General features: G+C 38.3%; 2 protein-coding genes across 17 annotated transcripts in view; both read left to right on the top strand.

Moving 5' to 3' along the window:
- Positions 1-19,156, top strand: part of LOC116848398 (ryanodine receptor) — a 56,266-nt gene extending 37,110 nt beyond the window's left edge. For 6 of the 11 annotated variants that reach the window (XM_032824455.1, XM_032824454.1, XM_032824452.1 and 3 more), the window contains 23 exons: positions 6,194-6,284; positions 6,644-6,966; positions 7,108-7,411; positions 7,489-7,642; positions 7,872-8,666; positions 8,935-9,953; positions 10,101-10,472; positions 10,706-10,818; positions 11,304-11,397; positions 11,475-11,717; positions 12,626-13,037; positions 13,113-13,517; positions 13,593-13,809; positions 13,897-14,752; positions 14,841-15,040; positions 15,569-15,815; positions 15,982-16,263; positions 16,464-16,750; positions 16,822-16,882; positions 17,001-17,279; positions 17,479-17,635; positions 17,718-17,883; positions 18,091-19,156. In XM_032824455.1, the coding sequence (XP_032680346.1) occupies positions 6,194-6,284; positions 6,644-6,966; positions 7,108-7,411; positions 7,489-7,642; positions 7,872-8,666; positions 8,935-9,953; positions 10,101-10,472; positions 10,706-10,818; positions 11,304-11,397; positions 11,475-11,717; positions 12,626-13,037; positions 13,113-13,517; positions 13,593-13,809; positions 13,897-14,752; positions 14,841-15,040; positions 15,569-15,815; positions 15,982-16,263; positions 16,464-16,750; positions 16,822-16,882; positions 17,001-17,279; positions 17,479-17,635; positions 17,718-17,883; positions 18,091-18,253 (7,240 nt within the window). In that variant the 3' untranslated portion in view covers positions 18,254-19,156. Of the gene's footprint in view, positions 1-6,193; positions 6,285-6,643; positions 6,967-7,107; positions 7,412-7,488; positions 7,643-7,871; positions 8,667-8,934; positions 9,954-10,100; positions 10,473-10,705; positions 10,819-11,303; positions 11,398-11,474; positions 11,718-12,082; positions 12,107-12,372; positions 12,394-12,625; positions 13,038-13,112; positions 13,518-13,592; positions 13,810-13,896; positions 14,753-14,840; positions 15,041-15,568; positions 15,816-15,981; positions 16,264-16,463; positions 16,751-16,821; positions 16,883-17,000; positions 17,280-17,478; positions 17,636-17,717; positions 17,884-18,090 lie in introns of all 11 variants that reach the window. The other 5 variants (XM_032824449.1, XM_032824447.1, XM_032824448.1 and 2 more) reach the window with 3 other exon arrangements.
- Positions 19,157-19,290: 134 nt separating this feature from the next.
- The window catches only part of LOC116848400 (solute carrier family 35 member F2-like), a 6,314-nt gene continuing 4,164 nt past the window's right edge, over positions 19,291-21,440 (top strand). For 2 of the 6 annotated variants that reach the window (XM_032824461.1, XM_032824460.1), the window contains exons 1-3: positions 19,291-19,706; positions 20,539-20,648; positions 21,117-21,310. In XM_032824461.1, the coding sequence (XP_032680352.1) occupies positions 19,588-19,706; positions 20,539-20,648; positions 21,117-21,310 (423 nt within the window). In that variant the 5' untranslated portion in view covers positions 19,291-19,587. The other 4 variants (XM_032824462.1, XM_032824463.1, XM_032824464.1 and 1 more) reach the window with 4 other exon arrangements.

Below are 21,440 nucleotides of genomic sequence, written 5' to 3'. Positions count from 1 at the left end.
TAAGGGCTATCGCACACAAATTGACATAACTGCATATGCATAGCATAAGATCGTATGGACCAATGAGCATCGAATATTAAGCATCGAACACCAATATGGCGACTTAATACTCGATGCTCATTGGTACATACGGTCTTATGCTATGCATATGCAGTTATGTCAATTTGTGTGCGATAGCCCTAATGAGCATCAAGTATTAAGTCGCCATAATGATGCTTGATGCTCAATACTTGATGTTCATTGGTCCATACGGTCTTATGCTATGCATATGCAGTTGTCATTTTATGTGCGATGGGCTTATGGCTCCTGCACATAGAACGCGGTAATGCTTGTCGCGCGGCGGAAGTCCGCGACAGCCAATCAATATGTTGTTTTTCCGTAAGAGCTAGAAGGTTATTACGAAAAGCAGTATATTGATTGGCTGTCACGCGAACTTCCGCCGCGCGGCAAGCATTATCGCGTCCTATGTGCAGGAGCCATTAGGACCTCCACACACAAATTGCCATAGCCGTAACGTAAGATGTACCGTAAGAATTGACCAATCACATTGAAAATCGTCAAACCGTAAAGTCGCCATTTTGATGAATATTCAATAGTAATTAGTCAATTCTTACGGTACGTCTTACGTTATGGTTACGGCAATTTATGTGTGAAGACTATTAAGTTCCGTGTGGATTTAGAAGCAAACGTGGCTCGCGCGGTAAGGGGCGCCGCACACGAATTGACATAACAGTAACGTAAAATGTACCGTAAAAATGGACTAATTACAATCAAGTATTCACAAAAATGGCGACCTTACGGTTCAACGATACTCAAAGTGATTGGTCAATTCTTACGGTACATCTTACGTTACTGTTATGTCAATTGTATGTGGAGGTCCTTAGGAACGTCGCACACGAATTGACATAACAGTAACGTAAAATGTACCGTAAAAATGGACTAATTACAATCAAGTATTCACAAAAATGGCGACCTTACGGTTCAACGATACTCAAAGTGATTGGTCAATTCTTACGGTACATCTTACGTTACTGTTATGTCAATTGTATGTGGAGGTCCTTAGGAACGTCGCACACGAATTGACATAACAGTAACGTAAAATGTACCGTAAAAATGGACTAATTACAATCAAGTATTCACAAAAATGGCGACCTTACGGTTCAACGATACTCAAAGTGATTGGTCAATTCTTACGGTACATCTTACGTTACTGTTATGTCAATTCGTGTGCGACGTTCCTAAGGACCTCCACATACAATTGACATAACAGTAACGTAAGACGTACCGTAAGAATTGACCAATTACGATCGAGTATTAATCAAAATGGCGACCTTACGGTTCGACGATTTTCAATGTAATTGGTCAATTCTTACAGTACATTTTATGTTACTGTTATGTCAATTTGTGTGTGAAGGTCCTAAAGGTCCTCATACATGAAATGACATAACTGCATGTGCATAGCATAAGACTGTATGGACCAATAAGCACTGAGTATTTAGCCGCCATATTGATGCTTGATGCTCAATACTCGATGCTCATTGGTTCATATGCTATGCACATGCAGTTATGTCATTTCATGTGTGAGGGCCTTAAGAGCCGTGGCACACAGAAAAACTTAAGCAGTAAGACGTAAGCAGTAAGTAAATTGACTAATCACAGTCGTTGATTCTTGGACCGTAAGAAAAATCAGCGACTGTGATTGGTCAATTTGCTTACTGCTTACGTTTTACTGCTTAAGTTTTTCTGTATGCCTCTAGTCTAAAGGGACGTCTACATTGGAAGTAAACAGTAAGAAGTAGGAAATAAGAATAAGAAATTGACCAATCATAGTTGATTATTCTTCTCAGATTCAACTGTGGTTGGTCAATTTCTTACTCTTACTTCCTACTTTTTGCTATGCCCTTGAAGGGACGTCTACATTAGAAGTAAGCAGTAAGAAGTAGGAAGTAAGAATAAGAAATTGATCAATCATAGTTGATTATTCTTCTCACATTCGACTGTGGTTGGTCAATTTCTTACTCTTACTTCCTACTTCTTGCTATTTACTTCCAATGTAGACGTCCCTTTATGCGTAGTCTACAATGGCAGTAGGAGTAGTAGTAAGAAATAAGTAGTAAGCAAATTGACCAATTCCATTCTCACGTTTAAAAAATAATCGATTGTGATTGGTCTGTTTACTTACTGCTTATTTCTTACTACTTTACGCATTATGCGTCGTTTACAATGGCAGTAGGAGTAGTAAGAAATAATCAGTAAGCAAATTTACCAATTCCATTCTCACGTTTCAAAAATAATCGATTGTGATTGGTCTGTTTACTTACTGCTTATTTCTTACTACTTTACGCATTATGCGTCGTTTACAATGGCAGTAGGAGTAGTAAGAAATAATCAGTAAGCAAATTTACCAATTCCATTCTCACGTTTCAAAAATAATCGATTGTGATTGGTCTGTTTACTTACTGCTTATTTCTTACTACTTTACGCATTATGCGTCGTTTACAATGGCAGTAGGAGTAGTAAGAAATAATCAGTAAGCAAATTTACCAATTCCATTCTCACGTTTCAAAAATAATCGATTGTGATTGGTCTGTTTACTTACTGCTTATTTCTTACTACTTTACGCATTATGCGTCGTTTACAATGGCAGTAGGAGTAGTAAGAAATAATCAGTAAGCAAATTTACCAATTCCATTCTCACGTTTCAAAAATAATCGATTGTGATTGGTCTATTTACTTACTGCTTATTTCTTACTACTTTACGCATTATGCGTCGTTTACAATGGCAGTAGGAGTAGTAAGAAATAATCAGTAAGCAAATTTACCAATTCCATTCTCACGTTTCAAAAATAATCGATTGTGATTGGTCTATTTACTTACTGCTTATTTCTTACTACTACTCCTACTGCCATTGTAGACGACGCATAAGGCCAGTATTCATAGTCGAATCTTATTTCAAGACCGTCTTAAGTAATAGTCTTAAAATGCGAATACAGCTCTGTGATTGATTCATGACATCTTAAGATGATCTTATGATTAAGTACTTAAGATGATCTTAAATATAAGATCGGACTATGAATACCGGCCTAATGGCTTCTGCACAGAACGCGGTAATGCTTGCCGCGCGGCGCAAGTTCGTGCGACAGCCAATCAATATGCTGCTTTCCGTAATAACCTTCTAGCTCTTACGGAAAAACAATATTTTGATTGGTTGTCGCGCGGACTTTCGCCGCGCGGCAAGCATTACCGCGTCCTGTGTGCAGGAGCCATAAATGTCGCAAGCGCGACGAAACGAAGTTCCGCAGGACTGCAAACGATATCCGCGGTGCTCGAAATATCACTGAAGAAAACGTCCACGCAAGGTTGCGTTCCAAAACTCTACTCGACGGGTAGAGTAGCATTTAATTAACCAATAAGAAAAAAGATAACTAGGATTTCTTTATCATGATTGGTCAATTAAATGCACTCTACCCACCGAGTGGAATTTTGGAACGCAGCTCAAAGGTGGAGGCTGCAGAGTAATCTCGCGAATTTTTCTTCTCAACCAGTTGGTAATATCGAGGAAGTGAAGGAACAATGGCTGCATTCAGTAGACTCAACAGTTGCACAACAGTTGAGTAATTTGTCAATGTAATTGGTCTAGATTTAGGGATCTAATAGCAAGAACCAATAATCGTTGATTGCTCACTGAGCGCTTTTTCTACTGAATGCGCCCAATGATGAAAGAATAGTGAGAGTGCGAGCGTAGCACAGTAGTCTAGCATGCTAGAAGTCCCGGGTTCGCGATACCCAGTAGAAAATTTTCATATGCTAGTACTTCTCTCGGAAGGCAATAGCAAAACCTCCGAGAATATAGGATAAGTTAAATATTTAGGATAAGAAGAGTTTGTAAGGAAAACGAAAAGAGGAAAGAGTAAAATGAAACGAATGTGAAGGAAGTTTGTTCAAATAATCTCTTGTCCACAAACTTGCTTTAATTTTTAAGCCGTAAGAAATTGACCAACCACAGTTCATTATTTTTAAAATAATCGACCGTGGTTGGTCAATTTATTACGGCTTAAAGATTAAAGCAAGGTTGTGGATAAGCCTTCTTGGCTAAATGTAAAAGCTGAAATAATAAAGTTTTTTCTTTTGAAAGAATATAGTGAAAAAAACACCAAAAATAACCTCGCCGAACAAGCGTCCGTATAGAGGGCGGCGTAATGTGCTACGAAACAGACACTTTGAAAAAACTTCGAACAGTCACTCGCCCCGATTTATACAGGATGTCCTAAAACCACCGGAATTGCTCTTAATGGTAGATTCCTTACAATATTTTAAGAAGAAAATTCTAATACAAAAATGTCGAGGCTATAATAGCTTTTAAACGGGAAGCGATTACATTTAACGAATGGCAGAGCTGAGATTTCACGCGCTCAGGTACGGAAAAATGACAAATGCAAAAAGTGCTCCTATTAATGGGGTGCTCTTTTTATGATATTATTGTCATATAAGTTTACAATATGTTTTCGCTTCTCTATGTATTGCATATTAATACATTTTTTCACAAATAAAAGATGTAAAAACTAAAGGCATATCAAAAAGAATTCAAATAAAAATTTGCATATTTCAATTTGAGCTGTCAAAGTCATCGATTAACATTACTATAAAAGTGTCCACGCTACGCTGTGCGAGACAAATAAATTGTAATAGAATTAATAGCTGTTTATTTTGTATTTTAAAACATTTTTAAATGTTCGTAACGAAATACAAATTGCAATGGTTAGTAAAAATCAATTTAAACAATAATTATAATTCAAACATATTTAATAAATCTTAATTTAACACACTTTAAAAAATTAACACTGTTAACATATTTAACGAATTTTAATAACAACAAAACAGTTCAACAGATTAAATAACAAATTAAAATATTTTTTATAATAAATGTTTAAAGTGCCCACTATCGCATTTAATACATAATTGTGCGGGTCACAATAGACTGCTTGTTGCGTTTATAATTATGTTTGGTGTTATTTCAACAATTTTACCTTACAATTCCTCGTGATTATTAACTGGCTATTTATGTATACATGTTTTTTAGTATGATCGCATATTAAAGAATATGTGTACAAGAAACCAATTAATATTCACGAGGAATTACGAGACAAAATTGTTGAAGCAATCGCCACCAAACGACACCAAACATGATTAGAAACGCAACAAGCAGTCTACTGCGACGCGCACAATTGTGTATTGAATGCGATGAGGGACATTTTGAACATTTATTATAAAAAATATTTTAATTTGTTATTTAATCTGTTAAACTGTTGTTATTAAAGTTCATTAAATATGTTAAAAGTGTTAATTTTTTAAAGTGTGTTAAATTAAGGTTTATTAAATACGTTTGAATTATAATTATTGTTTAAATTGATTTTTATTAAAACCATTGCAATTTGTATTTCGAACATTCAAAAATGTTCTAAAATACAATAACAATGTTCTAAAATAAAACATATAAATAAACAGCTATTAATTCTATTACAATTTATTTGTCTCGCACAGCGTAGCGTGGACACCTTTATGGTAATGTTAATCGATAACTTTGACAGCTCAAATTAAAATATGCAAATTTTTACTTGAATTCTTTTTGATATGCCTTTAGTTTTTACATCTTTTATTTGTGAAAAAATGTATTAATATGCAGTACATAGAGAAGCGAAAACATATTGCAAATTTATATGACAATAATATCATAAAAAGAGCGCCCCATTAATAGGAGCACTTTTTGCATTTGTCATTTTTCCGTATCTGAGCGCGCGAAATCTCAGCCCTGCCATTCGTTAAATGTAATCGCTTCTCGTTTAAAAGCTATTATAGCCTCGACATTTTTGTATTAGAATTTTCTTCTTAAAATATTGTAAGGAATCTACCATTAAGAGCAATTCCGGTGGTTCTAGGACACCCTGTATAACCGCCGAGTTGAGAATTAACCGCGAGTGACGGTCCGATGAAACCGTCGCCGCGACGTGACTACGGCGCGAAGCAGCGCTAAGAGGCGGATATCTGCGAATACCGCGGTGCCTGGGGCACGGCCGCCTGCCGTACTTTGCCCGTACGGAACAAAAACGATCACTTTTCTCTTCTCAATATGTTTTCCGTATACATTCGCTAGTTTCCTGTTTTCTAGAAGTTAAATTTTAATTTTTTTTTGCAGCCAGATGCAACCGAGCATGTTGCTGAAATTGCTACGGAAATTGACTGTTGATGTGTCGAAATTGTCAGAGTACACCACTGTAGCTCTTAGGGTACGTTGACTGTTTCATTATTCAGTGAAACGTTTTTACCTTATTCTTTTATTTTGTATATTAATAATTAATATAATTGCGACAAAAAGATATATTTTTACAAATTCATTATTTTCCTCCTTTATAGAAATATCATACTAAGAATCATTGATAATTACTTATTATCCAGTATTTTTAATACTGAAAATAAGTAATTATCAATGATTCTTAGTATGATATTTCTATAAGGGCTTATCATGAAAATTTCTATCCATGATTTTTAATTGCTCTTTTTTGTAATTGTTATTAATTTAACTGTTATATACTTTATTATTATATTTATTATTTATCATTTATAATTTCTTTCGTTATGTTTTCAGTTGCTAACGTTGCATTACGATCGTTGCGCAAAATATTACGGCTCCACTGGTTCCACGGGTCAAGGCTCGTACGGGGCATCGAGCGACGAGGAGAAACGCCTCACGATGGTTCTCTTTAGCAATATATTCGACTCTTTGTCTAAAATGGACTACGATCCCGAATTGTTCGGAAAAGCGCTGCCTTGCCTGACTGCTATCGGCTGTGCTTTACCGCCGGATTACTCCCTCTCGAAGAATTATGACGACGAGTGGTATGGCAGCAAGTCGGCCTCGACTCAATCACCCGACGGGCCTTATAATCCACAACCAATCAACACCTCCAGGTTAGTAACTGTTAATTTTTAATTTTATAGTTATACGACGTTTGCATTGTTAATATTTGACCGAATTAGAATTGGTAATTATAAAACTTAGAAGAATGTAATGATTCGCGTATTTGACGCTTTGTCATAATTTCATTCCAGCGTGGTGTTGAACAACGATCTTAATCAGATAGTACAAAAGTTCTCGGAGCATTATCACGATGCTTGGGCTAGCCGGAAGTTGGAGAACGGCTGGACTTACGGTGAACAATGGTCGGATACTAACAAGACCCATCCGCGATTAAAGCCATACAATATGCTGACCGATTATGAACGAGAACGGTACAAAGAACCTGTTAGAGAAAGCTTGAAGGCTTTATTGGCGATTGGTTGGAGCGTGGAACACGCGGAGGTCGATGTGCCGTCGACCAATCGTAGTTCCATGAGAAGATCTTCCAAGAGTCAAGTAAGAGATCGTCTAGAAAATGTATCGCATATTTGCGAGAGAAAAACACATACCTACATGTATTTTTCATTGTACAGGGCGACTCGGGAAATCCATTTAATTACAATCCTCACCCGGTGGACATGACGAATCTGACGTTGAGCAGAGAAATGCAGAACATGGCCGAGCGGTTGGCAGATAACGCTCATGATATTTGGGCTAAGAAAAAGAAGGAAGAACTTATTACTTGTGGTTGGCAATAAACTAACGTTTAATATAGCCTACTCACAATTATATGAAAATTACAGCAGTCACATCCTGCTTTAGATTCTTTTATTACTCGATTCTTATTCAAATTTAAACATTTTATTTATTGAATAATTTGCTGATAATATATATTTATATATATATTATAATAAATAAATATTATAATATATATTAATATATATTTATTTATAATATATTTTACGACTATATACAGGAGGTGGCATTCATCCTCAGCTGGTACCCTACGATCTTCTGACCGACAAAGAAAAGCGGAAGGATCGCGAGCGATCGCAAGAGTTCCTTAAATACTTGCAGTATCAAGGCTACAAGCTTCACAAGCCTAATCGCGGCGGTACCGAGACCGAAGTGGCCGGTGCGGTCGCTTCGGTGGAGTTAAGATTCGCTTATTCGTTGTTGGAGAAGCTAATAGCGTATCTGGACAAGGCGACAATTAACATGAAGCTCTTGAAGCCTTCCGACACGTTTAGCCGTAGGAACAGTTTCAAAACCTCCACTAGAGACATCAAGTTCTTCAGCAAAGTGGTGTTGCCGTTGATGGAGAAGTACTTTAGCACGCACAGAAATTACTTCATCGCCGTTGCCACTGCCACGAACAACGTTGGCGCAGCGTCCTTAAAGGAAAAAGAGATGGTGGCTGCGTTGTTCTGCAAGCTGGCGAGTTTACTGCGATCGAGGCTCGCCGCCTTCGGCGCGGATGTGAGGATAACGGTGCGTTGTCTACAAGTGCTTGTGAAGGGCATTGACGCTAAAAGTCTCGTGAAGAATTGCCCGGAGTTTATCAGGACGTCTATGTTGACTTTCTTCAACAACACCGCCGACGATCTGGGACATACGATTTTGAATCTTCAAGAGGGGAAGTACAGTCATCTCAGAGGCACTCATTTGAAGACTTCGACGTCGTTGTCGTACGTCAATAGCGTGGTTCTACCGGTGCTTACTGCGATGTTCGATCATCTCGCTGCGTGCGAGTATGGCAGCGACTTGTTACGTGAGTAACATCGAATACTCGATGCATTGAAAACATTTTTGGTATAATTCATGTAATTAATTAATTTAATCAATCAGAACATTTTTACGTTGTCAATGTAAATATGTCTTGAATTTCTTTTTAATTTCTATTTCTATTACTTTTTCTTCTTTCCATGATTAATATTTTATTTTATTAAACTTAAATATCGTAATACTTTTGTTGAAAGCAAAAAAATTGATCATGTATCTGATTTAATCAATGTTATATTTTTATTTCTGTTTGACAGTTGATGAAATTCAAGTAGCATCGTACAAAATGTTGGCATCTCTATATACTCTCGGAGTGGACGCTAGTTTGACTCACGATCGGAAGTATCTGAAGACAGAAATTGAGCGACACAAACCTAACTTGGGTTCTTGTTTGGGAGCTTTCTCGAGCTGCTTCCCAGTGGCCTTTCTAGAACCACACTTGAACAAGCACAATCAATATTCTCTCCTCAATCGAATCGCAGATCATTCTTTGGAAGCTCAAGATATCATGACAAAGATGGAGTCGAGTATGCCGACCTTGGAGACCATATTGAACGAAGTCGATCAGTTCGTTGAGTCCGAGAAAACCTACAATGACGCCCCTCACGTTGTCGACGTGATTCTTCCGCTGCTCTGCTCATATCTGCCCTTCTGGTGGGCACAAGGACCTGACAACGTGAATCCGACCGAAGGTACCTATGTCAGCATGGTTACCAGTGATCATATGAATCAATTGTTGAAGAATGTGTTGAAATTGATTAAGAAGAACATCGGCAACGAGAACGCACCATGGATGACGCGGATCGCTGCCTACACGCAGCAAATTATTATTAACTCATCCGAGGAGCTATTGAAGGATCCGTTCTTGCCTTTGGCGGAACGAGTGAGGAAGCGAACAGACAACATGTTCCACAAGGAAGAATCCCTTCGAGGTTTCATCAAGTCCTCGGCCGACGATACTTCGCAAGTTGAGGCGCAAATACAAGAAGATTGGCAGTTGCTAGTCCGCGATATCTACTCGTTCTATCCGTTGTTGATAAAATACGTTGATCTACAGAGAAATCATTGGCTGAGAAACAATATTCCTGAAGCTGAGGATTTGTATAATCATGTGGCAGCTATATTTAACATATGGTCCAAGTCGCAGTACTTCTTGCGTGAAGAGCAGAACTTTATATCCGCGAACGAGATCGACAACATGGTACTCATTATGCCAACTGCAACCAGAAGATCCACGGCAGTGTCTGACGGCACCGCGCCTTCTGGAGGAGGCAAGGTATGTATATAAGTTACTTAATAATAATTTAATCTTATCTTATTAATTATTATGCATTTTTATTACATAAACAAGTTTTAATTTTTCTAAAAAAGACTGAGATGTTTAAGGATCAAAAAAATGTTTAAACGTTTTTTCGGCTTACAGAAAAAGAAGAAGCACCGTGACAAGAAGAGAGACAAGGATAAAGAAGTGCAAGCATCCCTCATGGTTGCTTGCTTGAAGCGACTGCTGCCCGTCGGCTTGAATCTTTTCGCTGGTCGCGAACAGGAATTAGTGCAGCATTGCAAAGACAGGTTTTTGAAGAAGATGCCGGAAAACGAGATCGCTGAATTTGCTAAGACACAGCTAACGTTGCCCGACAAAATCGATCCTGCTGACGAGATGTCCTGGCAGCATTATCTATATTCTAAGTTAGGTCAGAAGAAGGACGCGATGGAACCTGTCAAGGCTCAACAGCTGGAGGATGTAGTCGCTAGGATCACCGACATGGCTAAAGTGTTGTATGGTTTACACATGGTCAGTTATAGATTCGTGCAACATTATTATTAGTAATCTTGAGATTTCCTATTAAATCTTTGAAATATTTAGAAAGACAGCTTCCACGATTCCGTCATTCTTTTTGATTTGCTTTGAAATTATTATTCCGTCACGTTTATGTTATGCAAAAAGTATCATTGTATGTCTCCAAAGAATCATCACTGTTGCGTCTTTATTTCATATTCATTTCACGCTTTTATATTCTCGAGTAGATAGATCATCCGCAACAGCAGAGCAAGGGTCAGTACCGATCAGTGGTGTCGATTCAACGTAAACGAGCGGTAATCGCTTGTTTTCGCCAAACTTCCCTACATTCCTTGCCCAGGTACCCTTGTTATTCGGTTACTGTTGCTTTGGTTATTCAGTAATCCCCTTAGATAACATCGTTGCGTTATCGGTTTTGTTTGTAGCATCATTTGATTTATCCTTATGTGCGATTGATTTATGTAGAATTAGTTAATTAGATATTTTGCTGTTTTCTTTTTGAGAGAAAAAAGTTAGACGATAAGAATCGATGAATTCTTGGGGTTTGATAATTGCGATGATTAACAAGAATAATTGTTGAACAACCTGATTTAACGAGTGCGCTTGTGGTTTGTGTACACGCGGCTAACAGGCGACAAAGCCACCACCATCGCGAGATGGATGGAAACGTGTGCTGTGCGCTGCCAGAAAAAGAGCAGCGATTGCATGTTTGCGTAGTGAGCCTCTATATAAGTTGAGAAGGTACGACCACTAACGCGAATTAATCTGCATTGTGTATAAAATATTTTGCGATTTCAACAAGATTATGCGACTCTATTCTTGCAGGCACCGAGCGATAAACATATTTGCGCGGACATATTACGAGCTGTGGTTACAAGACGAAAATGTGGGTCAAGAAGTCATGATCGAGGACCTAACAGTAATTGCGCTCTTTGTTGATACTTTTGATAACTTGCTGAATAAATTAATAAAAATATACATTTGCTTTGCACTTAGCAATCGTTCGAGGATGCCGAGTTGAAGAAAATGGACAAGGACGAGGATGAAAGCAAGCCCGACCCATTGACACAGTTGGTCACAACTTTCTGTCGCGGTGCAATGACTGAACGATCGGGTGCTCTCCAGGAGGACCAGCTTTATATGAGTTACGCACAGATTATCTCCAAATCTTGTGGTGAAGAGGAAGAGGAGGGTGAAGAAGAGGGAGGAGGCGAGGAAGAGGGTGGAGCTTCGATTCATGTAAGTATCTCCGATTGATAAAGTTCATTTATCTCCAAGTAATAAAAAAATTCGAAGGGTAATAGTTAATATAATAATTAAATTAATATATATATATATATATATATATATATATATATATGTGCGATTAACAGTAATTCCTACGTAGATAATTATATAGATAAAAGTGTACTTTATGTGCATTTTGTTGAAGAAAAGTTTATTATGTAATTTCGTGCGACATTTTTACGAAACGTGAATTTATTTATCTTCTTTGGTTGTTTATTTGATAAAATAATAAGGAAAATCCTTCAACAAGAGAGCTCTAGAGAAAATTTATCTATTAACAAATTCCCTATCTTTTTCTAACTTACTAATTCGCCTAGAAGCCGGCACATAAGCTACTTATGGTAAGAATAAGTAGTTAGTGCGAGAATCCATCCGCTTAATGTATGCTCGCAGTCCAAAGTGTCAATCATATGTGTTCTCCACATCTCGTCACCCGAATTTGTCGAATTGTACGTTGTTTTTTTCATTGACGTCAAGTACAATACTATGTACTATTCATGAGCAAGCGAGACATTGTAGGCTGTTGCAATCTTGTGTTTTCCTCGCTCGATCTATTACTAACAATATTACTGAATTTCCTATTCTTTGTTTTAACGTAACTCTCAAGAGGCCCATGCATAAATTAATGGTAAGATATATAATACTAGTACGCTGTATTATATTATATTTATATACGTTATAAAATAAAGTTGCACTTTTAAATTAATAGCAATAATTTAAAAAGAGCAATAAATGATAATTAGCAATAAAATTATAAATTATATGTCTAATTTATAAACATTTTTGCATTGTACATATTTGTAAAATTTATGCTTTCCTATTCTTCTGCTTTTATTATAATATGTTATCCTTTTACATAGGAACAAGAAATGGAAAAGCAGAAACTTCTGTTTCACCAAGCTCGACTGGCAAATCGGGGCGTTGCAGAGATGGTCCTCCTGCACATATCGGCCTGCAAGGGTGTTCCTAGCGATATGGTCATGAAGACTCTGGAGCTCGGCATTTCGATTTTACGCGGCGGCAATATCGAGATCCAGCGGGGAATGCTGAATCATTTGAAGGAGAAGAAAGACGTCGGTTTCTTCACGTCTATTGCTGGTCTGATGAACTCTTGCAGCGTGTTAGATCTGGATGCTTTTGAGAGGAACACAAAGGCCGAAGGTCTTGGTGTGGGTTCTGAGGGTGCAGCTGGTGAGAAGAATATGCACGACGCTGAATTTACTTGCGCTCTGTTTCGTTTCATCCAACTTACCTGTGAAGGTCACAATCTTGGTAAGTAATATTTTGTCATTATCAAAAAGCGAATTCGACCAAGTGACAGGTATGATTTTATCTCGTTTTTGACAGATTGGCAGAATTACTTAAGGACACAGGCTGGTAACACAACAACAGTGAACGTGGTCATTTGCACTGTGGATTACCTGCTGCGACTTCAAGAGTCTATCATGGACTTCTACTGGCATTACTCGAGCAAGGAGCTTATCGACTCCGCAGGCAAAGCGAATTTCTTCAAGGCTATCGGTGTCGCCAGTCAAGTGTTCAACACTCTTACTGAAGTTATCCAAGGTCCATGCGCTCAGAATCAACAGGCTCTGGCGCATTCGAGATTGTGGGACGCGGTTGGCGGTTTCCTTTTCTTATTCTCGCACATGCAGGACAAATTGTCGAAGCACTCGAGTCAAGTGGATCTTTTGAAGGAATTATTGAATTTGCAGAAAGATATGATCACCATGATGCTCTCCATGCTTGAAGGTACGCGCGTTTACTACAGATTCTGTTTAGCGAAAATAATAACAGGTGTGGTTGATTATTGTTTTCTGATTCTAGGTAACGTTGTGAACGGGACAATTGGAAAGCAGATGGTGGACACTCTGGTTGAGTCGGCTAGCAACGTGGAATTGATTCTCAAGTACTTTGACATGTTCTTGAAGTTAAAGGATCTCGTATCATCGCCAAGTTTCTTAGAAGTCGATGTTAACAATGATGGTTGGGTATATCCTAAGGATTTCAAAGAGAAGATGGAACAGCAGAAAAGTTACACCGAGTAAGTTTTTCAAATATTTTTTATCAAACTGTTCTTTATTTTCGCTTCCAGGTAATATTGAAATATTAATTTTTTAAAACGTTTCAGCGAGGAAATTGAATTTCTTCTGGCCTGCTGCGAGACTAATCACGATGGTAAAATCGATTACATTGCTTTCATGGACCGTTTCCACGAACCGGCGAAGGAGATCGGTTTTAATCTGGCTGTACTACTCACCAATCTTTCCGAACATATGCCTAACGAGCCGAGATTAGCCAGGTTCCTTGAAACAGCCGGTTCTGTTCTCAATTACTTCGAGCCGTTTCTGGGTAGAATCGAAATCCTCGGCGGTAACAAGAAGATCGAACGCGTGTACTTCGAAATCAAGGAATCGAATATTGAACAGTGGGAGAAGCCGCAGATCAAAGAGTCGAAGAAAACTTACTTCTACAACACAGTGGTCGAGGCCGGCGAGAAGGAAAAGCTCGAAACCTTTATTAACTTCTGCGAGGACGCCATTTTTGAGATGCAACACGCGAGCGCGTTGATGACTGTCGAAGAAAGTGGCGGAATCGGCAAGGCTAGAGAATCCTCGTATACTTACATGACCGATGACGACGAAGAGAGGAACAAGGACCCGATCAGACGAGGTATACAGGCCTTCAAGGACGGCGTTTACTACTTCTTCTACATGTTCTCGCCGACTAACATCAAAAACAAGATTGCTGAGATGCAACAAATGACAATTCCCGAGCTCTTCATCGGTTTCTTCAAGATGATCTTCTATGCATTCTATTATTCTGGTTTTGGTGTCGGCCTTGTTATCAAATATTTCATGAGACTTTTGCTAACGCTGATGAGAGGACCACATTTGGACGAGCCTGTTGTTGTCAAAGAGGAAGAGGAGAAACCGTCAAGACACTTACCCGCTTTGCCACCAACACCGGATGAATCAAATCTACAGGTAAGATTCTCTCAATACACTCTATATTAATATGCATATGCACACATTTAGAAAGTATATATTATCTTAAATATCTGTATTTACACAGGTACAAGCTTTCGGAATGGATATAACAAAAGAGGAAGGAGGACAAATAAAATTAGCGCCGCACGAATCGACTACTTCTACACCACAGTCCAGTATCGAAGAAACGGGCGAAAGCACCCCGGACGAAGGTACCGGAGAAGAGGGAGCTCGAGCTGAAGGAGCAGAAAGCGAGGCACCTGTCACTTTCGCCGACTTGCTTGGGTAAATATTTAGTAAATATGTGCTCTATATCTTATAATTAATAGGTTGTAAAATCCATATGGAATGATGTCGTAGGAATAGGAGTAAGTAGAAATGTTCAAATATATTTATAATTTATTTATTTTTCCGTACAAAAATTGTAGCGAACCGTAAATATTGTACAAAAACTGAGATTCTGAGTTTATAATATAATTGACAAAATTTTCTCGATTGATAAGAAAAGAGTAAAATTGATGTTATCTTTTTCGATTGCTCCGTACCTTGAGATATACATTACCATATGTTTAAATTACAATATTTCTGCTTAGAATAGAACTTGTAACAATTTGAGGTGCAAGTTGTAAAATGCGCAGTTTGATTTGTCGCTTATAATTGTATCAAAATCAAACATTGTTTTATCTTTTTTAATTAAAAAAGTTCTCGATAATATTTTAAACATCATTTAAATGATTATCACGAATTGACCTAACTATTTTGTTGTATAATTATTTTTCTTGTAATACATTATTATTTGTGACGTCTTTACAGTGGAGAACAAGCCAGGGCTCAAGCTGCCGCCGCGGCCGAAGCAGCTGCGGCTCAACAGGCGGCTATGGCAGCGGTCGAGGCCGAGGCGAAGCAAGAAACTATCGTCGAACCTTCGACAGGATCGAGTATCGATCTATCTGAGTACAGTCATCGCGTAGTATCTTTCTTGGCCAGGAATTTCTATAATCTGAAATACGTTGCGCTGATTCTCGCTTTCTGCATCAATTTCATGCTGCTCTTCTACAAGGTTTGTGAAAGCGTTGCAATGATTTATATACCTTGCTTCTTATTTTCAAATTTAAATGATAAAAAAAGTTTGGAAAATTAAAATTTCACGAACTTATGTACTTGTATGTCAAAAGAAAGTATAATAAGCTGAAGAATTTTAACATATATGTCAATTATTAATTTAGGTCACATCTTTGGGTGATGATTCGGACGTCGAAGGTAGTGGATCTTCTATGGCTGATCTGCTGGCGGAAATGTCGGGCGAGGGTCCATCGGGTTCAGAAGGTAGTGGGGTGGAAATAGGCAGCGGTAGCGGTGAAAATGGTTCGGAAGAGGAAGATGAAGATGTGCCGGAAATCGTGGAGGTGTCGGAGGATTATTACTACATGGCTCATGTTATGAGGTTACTGGCTGCCCTTCATTCCATCGTTTCGCTCGCTATGTTGGTTGCATATTATCATCTGAAGGTACATGGAATGCAACTATTAACAACACAATCCGATATTTAAAAATAAATTATTATTCTTAAAAGTGTGATGAAATATCTTATGTTGAAGAATCTTCTCGAATGATGTTCTGCTTCAACTTATGAAGAGCACACACACACACATTTGGATAATATTGTAGATATAATCGTGATAATTTATGAATATATTTATTTATTTAGGTACCACTGGCTATCTTCAAACGAGAAAAGGAAATTGCGCGACGAGTAGAATTCGACGGATTATACATAGCTGAAACGCCAGAGGAAGACGACATCAAAGCCCATTGGGACAAAATGGTGATATCGGCCAAAACTTTCCCCGTGAATTACTGGGATAAGTTTGTCAAAAAGAAAGTCCGACAAAAGTACAGCGAGACGTATGATTTCGATTACATCAGCAACCTGCTCGGAATGGAGAAGACTTCCTTCAGTCAACAGGAGGAAGAAGGATCCGGCTTGATTCATTTGTAAGTGAATATTTCGTAGTATTTTGTGCTTTTTTGGAGACTCTTTAAGTCGAAGAATATTTTCTCCGCAGCATTGTAACTATCGACTGGAGATATCAGATTTGGAAGGCCGGTGTCACCATCACAGATAACGTAGGTTCTCTTCAATAATTTCAACAAGATTGGCGCATATACGTATGGGCATATATACTATAAATAATTTATATTAAACATTTGTACACACACATAAAAGTGTTTCGATCGTTTTTAGGCATTTTTATACAGTTTGTGGTACTTCACGTTCTCAATCCTTGGCAACTATAACAATTTCTTCTTCGCTGCTCACTTATTGGACGTTGCAGTCGGTTTCAAAACTCTCAGAACAATTTTACAGTCGGTAACGCATAACGGGAAGCAGCTGGTCTTGACGGTGATGCTGCTGACGATCGTGGTATACATCTACACAGTAATAGCCTTCAACTTCTTCAGAAAGTTCTACATACAGGAGGAAGATGACGAAACGGATAAAAAATGTCATCATATGTTAACGGTATGCAGAACGTTCTCATATATGCTGGATTACTTTTACATATTCAGATCATAAAAATAGAACGATAATGTCATTCTTGGGAGTTGAAGGAAGAAGTATTAATTGCAACATAATTATCTTTTTATCTATATTAATTTTATGTCAAAGAAATATTCCTAATTCCAAAGTGTCGATAATATTTCTTTTCATTTGTCGGCAGTGCTTCGTTTTCCATCTGTACAAAGGCGTGAGGGCCGGCGGTGGCATAGGTGACGAGATCGGTGAACCCGATGGCGACGATTACGAGGTTTATCGTATAATGTTCGACATCACGTTTTTCTTCTTCGTGATCGTCATTCTATTAGCTATAATTCAAGGTGAGCACATTAAACATTAGATTGCGTCTCGAATTTATAGCCGTAAGAAAGTCACCACATAACACACGCATTCGATTCACAGGTTTGATCATCGACGCGTTCGGAGAGCTTCGAGATCAGCTCGACAACGTGAAGACGAATATGGAGAGTAACTGCTTCATATGTGGCTTAGGAAAAGAATATTTCGACGCGGTGCCGCACGGGTTCGATACTCACGTCCAGCAGGAGCATAATCTAGCGAATTACATGTAAATATTGACAAACGTTTCTAATTTAATAATTTTAATTTTGAAGTAACGTTTTGTTAGTGAAAGATAATCGTAAGATATTTTCACAAAATTATTTTTGAAAATACTAATTTGAATTGTTGAACGTAAGCGTTCGAATTTTCAGGGGAAAAATTGCCATTTATGTAAGCTACATGTAGTTATAAAATTGATAATGTCGGTTAACAGGTTCTTCCTTATGCACCTGATTAACAAGCCGGACACCGAGTATACCGGTCAGGAGACCTACGTGTGGAATATGTATCAACAGAGATGTTGGGACTTTTTCCCGGTGGGCGATTGCTTCCGCAAGCAGAACGAGACGGTAGAAGAGGAGGGCAAGAAGAAATAAAGAAATTGATCCTAATTCTCTAATTAAGGCGACCAATTGTTAGACCAAGCGATTTTACTTGACGAAGGGGACTTGCCTCCTCGAGCAGCGTCTTCGATAATTCTTAGCGTCAATTTTTGCTCATCGGACAGGAGTGCGAAGTCGGTGAAGTCCGTTCAGAATCAAATTTTAAAAAGAACTCTACATTTTACCTCACGTAATACGACGAAGAGAAATCTCACCTCGTAAACTTGTGTCTCCGTTTTCCATTTGACAGTTTATCGTTATTCCGACTAATTAAATAGACCGAGTCTCTGGCGTGTGAGTCTTAGTGCATTAATTAGGTACTGCGTATAGTGAAAGTGTTCAGACACGGAGGAATTCGCGCCTGATTCAAAAGTCGAGCGCGTGCGCAAGCGCGCGGCCGAAATTTAGTGAAATTGAACATATTTTTCCAACTTTGTAAGGATTGCTCTGAAAGGGTACCACCGAGATTTAAGGGGTTTTCTCCTTAAATCCGCTAGACTGGCGTCGATCGATCGAAGGTAGACGAAAACACCCGAGAAGCTTCCTTCGGCCGACGGTACATTGTTGAATCGATGAAACGGCGGAACCGACTGCACAAATTTACATATTCATAGCGTTACAATTGCCTTCTTTTCATACGTCGGGTGATCGTATTTGTGCATAATTTTTGCGCTGCGTCGCGGCGTTAACGTTTGAGATATATGATATAGTATAAGAGTAAGTTGAAGATACTTAAAGTTTATATAATGTGCAAATCTCTACCGCTACGAGAAAATGCGAACTTTTTGGACATTATTTATGACTGAGCTCACAGTATATATATCCGAGAAAATGTCAATATATTGTAAATAAAAACTCTACGACAGGACTACCTGATAATAAAGACATACTTCTTTACGTGATTGTCTCACCTTTTCTCCTCGATCTCTCATTTATGCGAATCATAATTGCATGTGATTTATGTAAATTAAACAGAACCGCAGACACATATGAATCTTAGCAGAAATTACTTTATTTTTCGATTTACCTAAATATTATGCATGATATTTCCCTCGCACTTTTGCACCGATCGATGCGATCGATTGCTCCTTTCGGCGGTCCCGTGCGACGTCATGACGCCGCGTCGCGTTGCGTCGACGTCGACGTTTACGCGCCCGCATAGTAAAATCTACTTGCTGTCTCGCAACCCAACGCACACCCAACCCGAGGGAAATCGGGGAGTGGAACAACAAGAGTAAAACGGCGTGTCCCTCCGCGCCAAAGGCGGAAGGAGGTCGCGCAAGCGCCTCGGCCGTGCCGCTCGCCGGCGAGGAGCCTTCAGGGTGAAAATGCACCATGGCATGGGAGGATCAGCGGGCGATCGTCACGGCGCTCAAAACTCAGCGATGCAGGCCAGGAACGGGGTCTGCGACAAAATCGAAAATTACATATCCGATTTGGCTCGATGGTACGTGAGTAACCGCGGAGGCAGCAACCCTAAGCGCCCACAGGAGCCACCGTGTGTTTTCCGCCCTGTGCCGAGTCAGTGGGGTCGGAGGGCGGGAGGGGGTGGACGACCCGGGGATGAAAGTAGCGAGTGTTTAGCTTTCTTCGGTTGTGCATTCTTCTTGCGATTTATACGGTGAGGTGTAATTGTGGTGCAAACGTGGGACTCGATTGAAAACTGCAGGATGTTAGATTACACGATAACGATCGACGACGAGTTGAAACAATCGTAACACTCTACCCCAGAAATTCAGACACTAGTGTTAGTGTAGTTTCGCATCCCCCTTGCTTGTGTGAGATTTGCACAACACCCTTTTCGTGCTTGATATACGTATGCTTCAGTTTTTGTCAGTTAACGTTTTACTTTAATGATCAAGAAGTTATCTGATTATTTGGAAAGTCCTTCACTGTTCTCTATTATTATTAAGTTAAGCCGATAAACACCGGGTCGCCTGGTCAGCTCGAGAATGTAATCTGGCCTTTACTTGGCTGATATTGTTTGATATCTTTTATCAAAGTAGTCTAACAGTGATAATGAGATATTTTATTGAGAACTAAAAACCGAATTTTAGCTAAAAAATTGACTAGAGAAAGTGAAATCAATTTTTTTGCGACATCATACTTTTGCAAATAAATTTTGAAATATTGAAGACTATTTACGTATTGACCTGTAATAAAATTTACAGCTTCTAAAATATATTTAAATTTAATTAAAAGCACTTATATATTTTTAAAATATATAACAAAATATAAACAAAATTATAACGATTGTTTGTTGATGTGTTATAAAACAGGGCAGTATGGAGGGCGATAATAATGGGCCAGTTCCTTTCATTGGTGCTGTGCTTCATGACACTCGTAAATCATCACATGAATACCGCCTTCAAACTTTCGCTTCCAACGGGTAATCTATATAGGAGAGACTTTTAATTTGGTTGAAATTTAATTTCGTTAAAATTACAATAATATCAATCTTTGTTCACCAATAAATACTAATTAAAAGTAACATTACATCAATGTTATAATTTCTTACTTAATTCAAATATAAGAGCAATACACTATATAGCATATATTATATATAACAGTTATGTCACACTAAGTGAAAAATTATATTTTTTATTTATTTATTTAATTAAATACGAGAAAATGTTTTTTTGATACACAGGAAAAAAAATATAGAAAAAACAACATAATATACAAAAAAAGTATAAAACAAAGAGAAAAAAACTAGAATTAAACATATATATATATATAATACGCAAAAAAGTATTAAGAAAAAGAAACAGTACATTGATATAATATTATTATTAGTTGGTGTGCAGTGGAGTCGTATCGAGGTGGCTAATTAGTCGTCGTTGTTTTTGCGAGACAGGTCAAAATCTTCCGCACTACATGATGATGTGCTTAGTCTACACGACGTGGATGTCCTGCAGAGGTGTGGGAAATGGCCTAATTTCCGTCATAAAGGCCCGTGGCTGGAGATACTTGCTTTTAGCTCTGATCGACGTTGAAGCATGCACTCTCATCACGTCGTCGCATCAATTTACCAGCCTCGCCAGTATACAGGTATATGAATATACAAGCGGATTCTTTATCGTGAGCACGCAGATAATACGGATGAAAACATATTTTTATTATATAATACGTTTTCTCATATATATATATATATATATATATATATATATATATATATATA

The sequence above is a fragment of the Odontomachus brunneus genome, unplaced genomic scaffold (assembly GCF_010583005.1).
Source record: "Odontomachus brunneus isolate Ranch 3 - 2012 unplaced genomic scaffold, Obru_v1 Obru_scaffold_094, whole genome shotgun sequence".
NCBI lineage: Eukaryota > Metazoa > Arthropoda > Insecta > Hymenoptera > Formicidae > Odontomachus > Odontomachus brunneus.
Note: the sequence above shows the minus strand (reverse complement) of the source record. Positions and strands in the feature narration are given on the sequence as shown.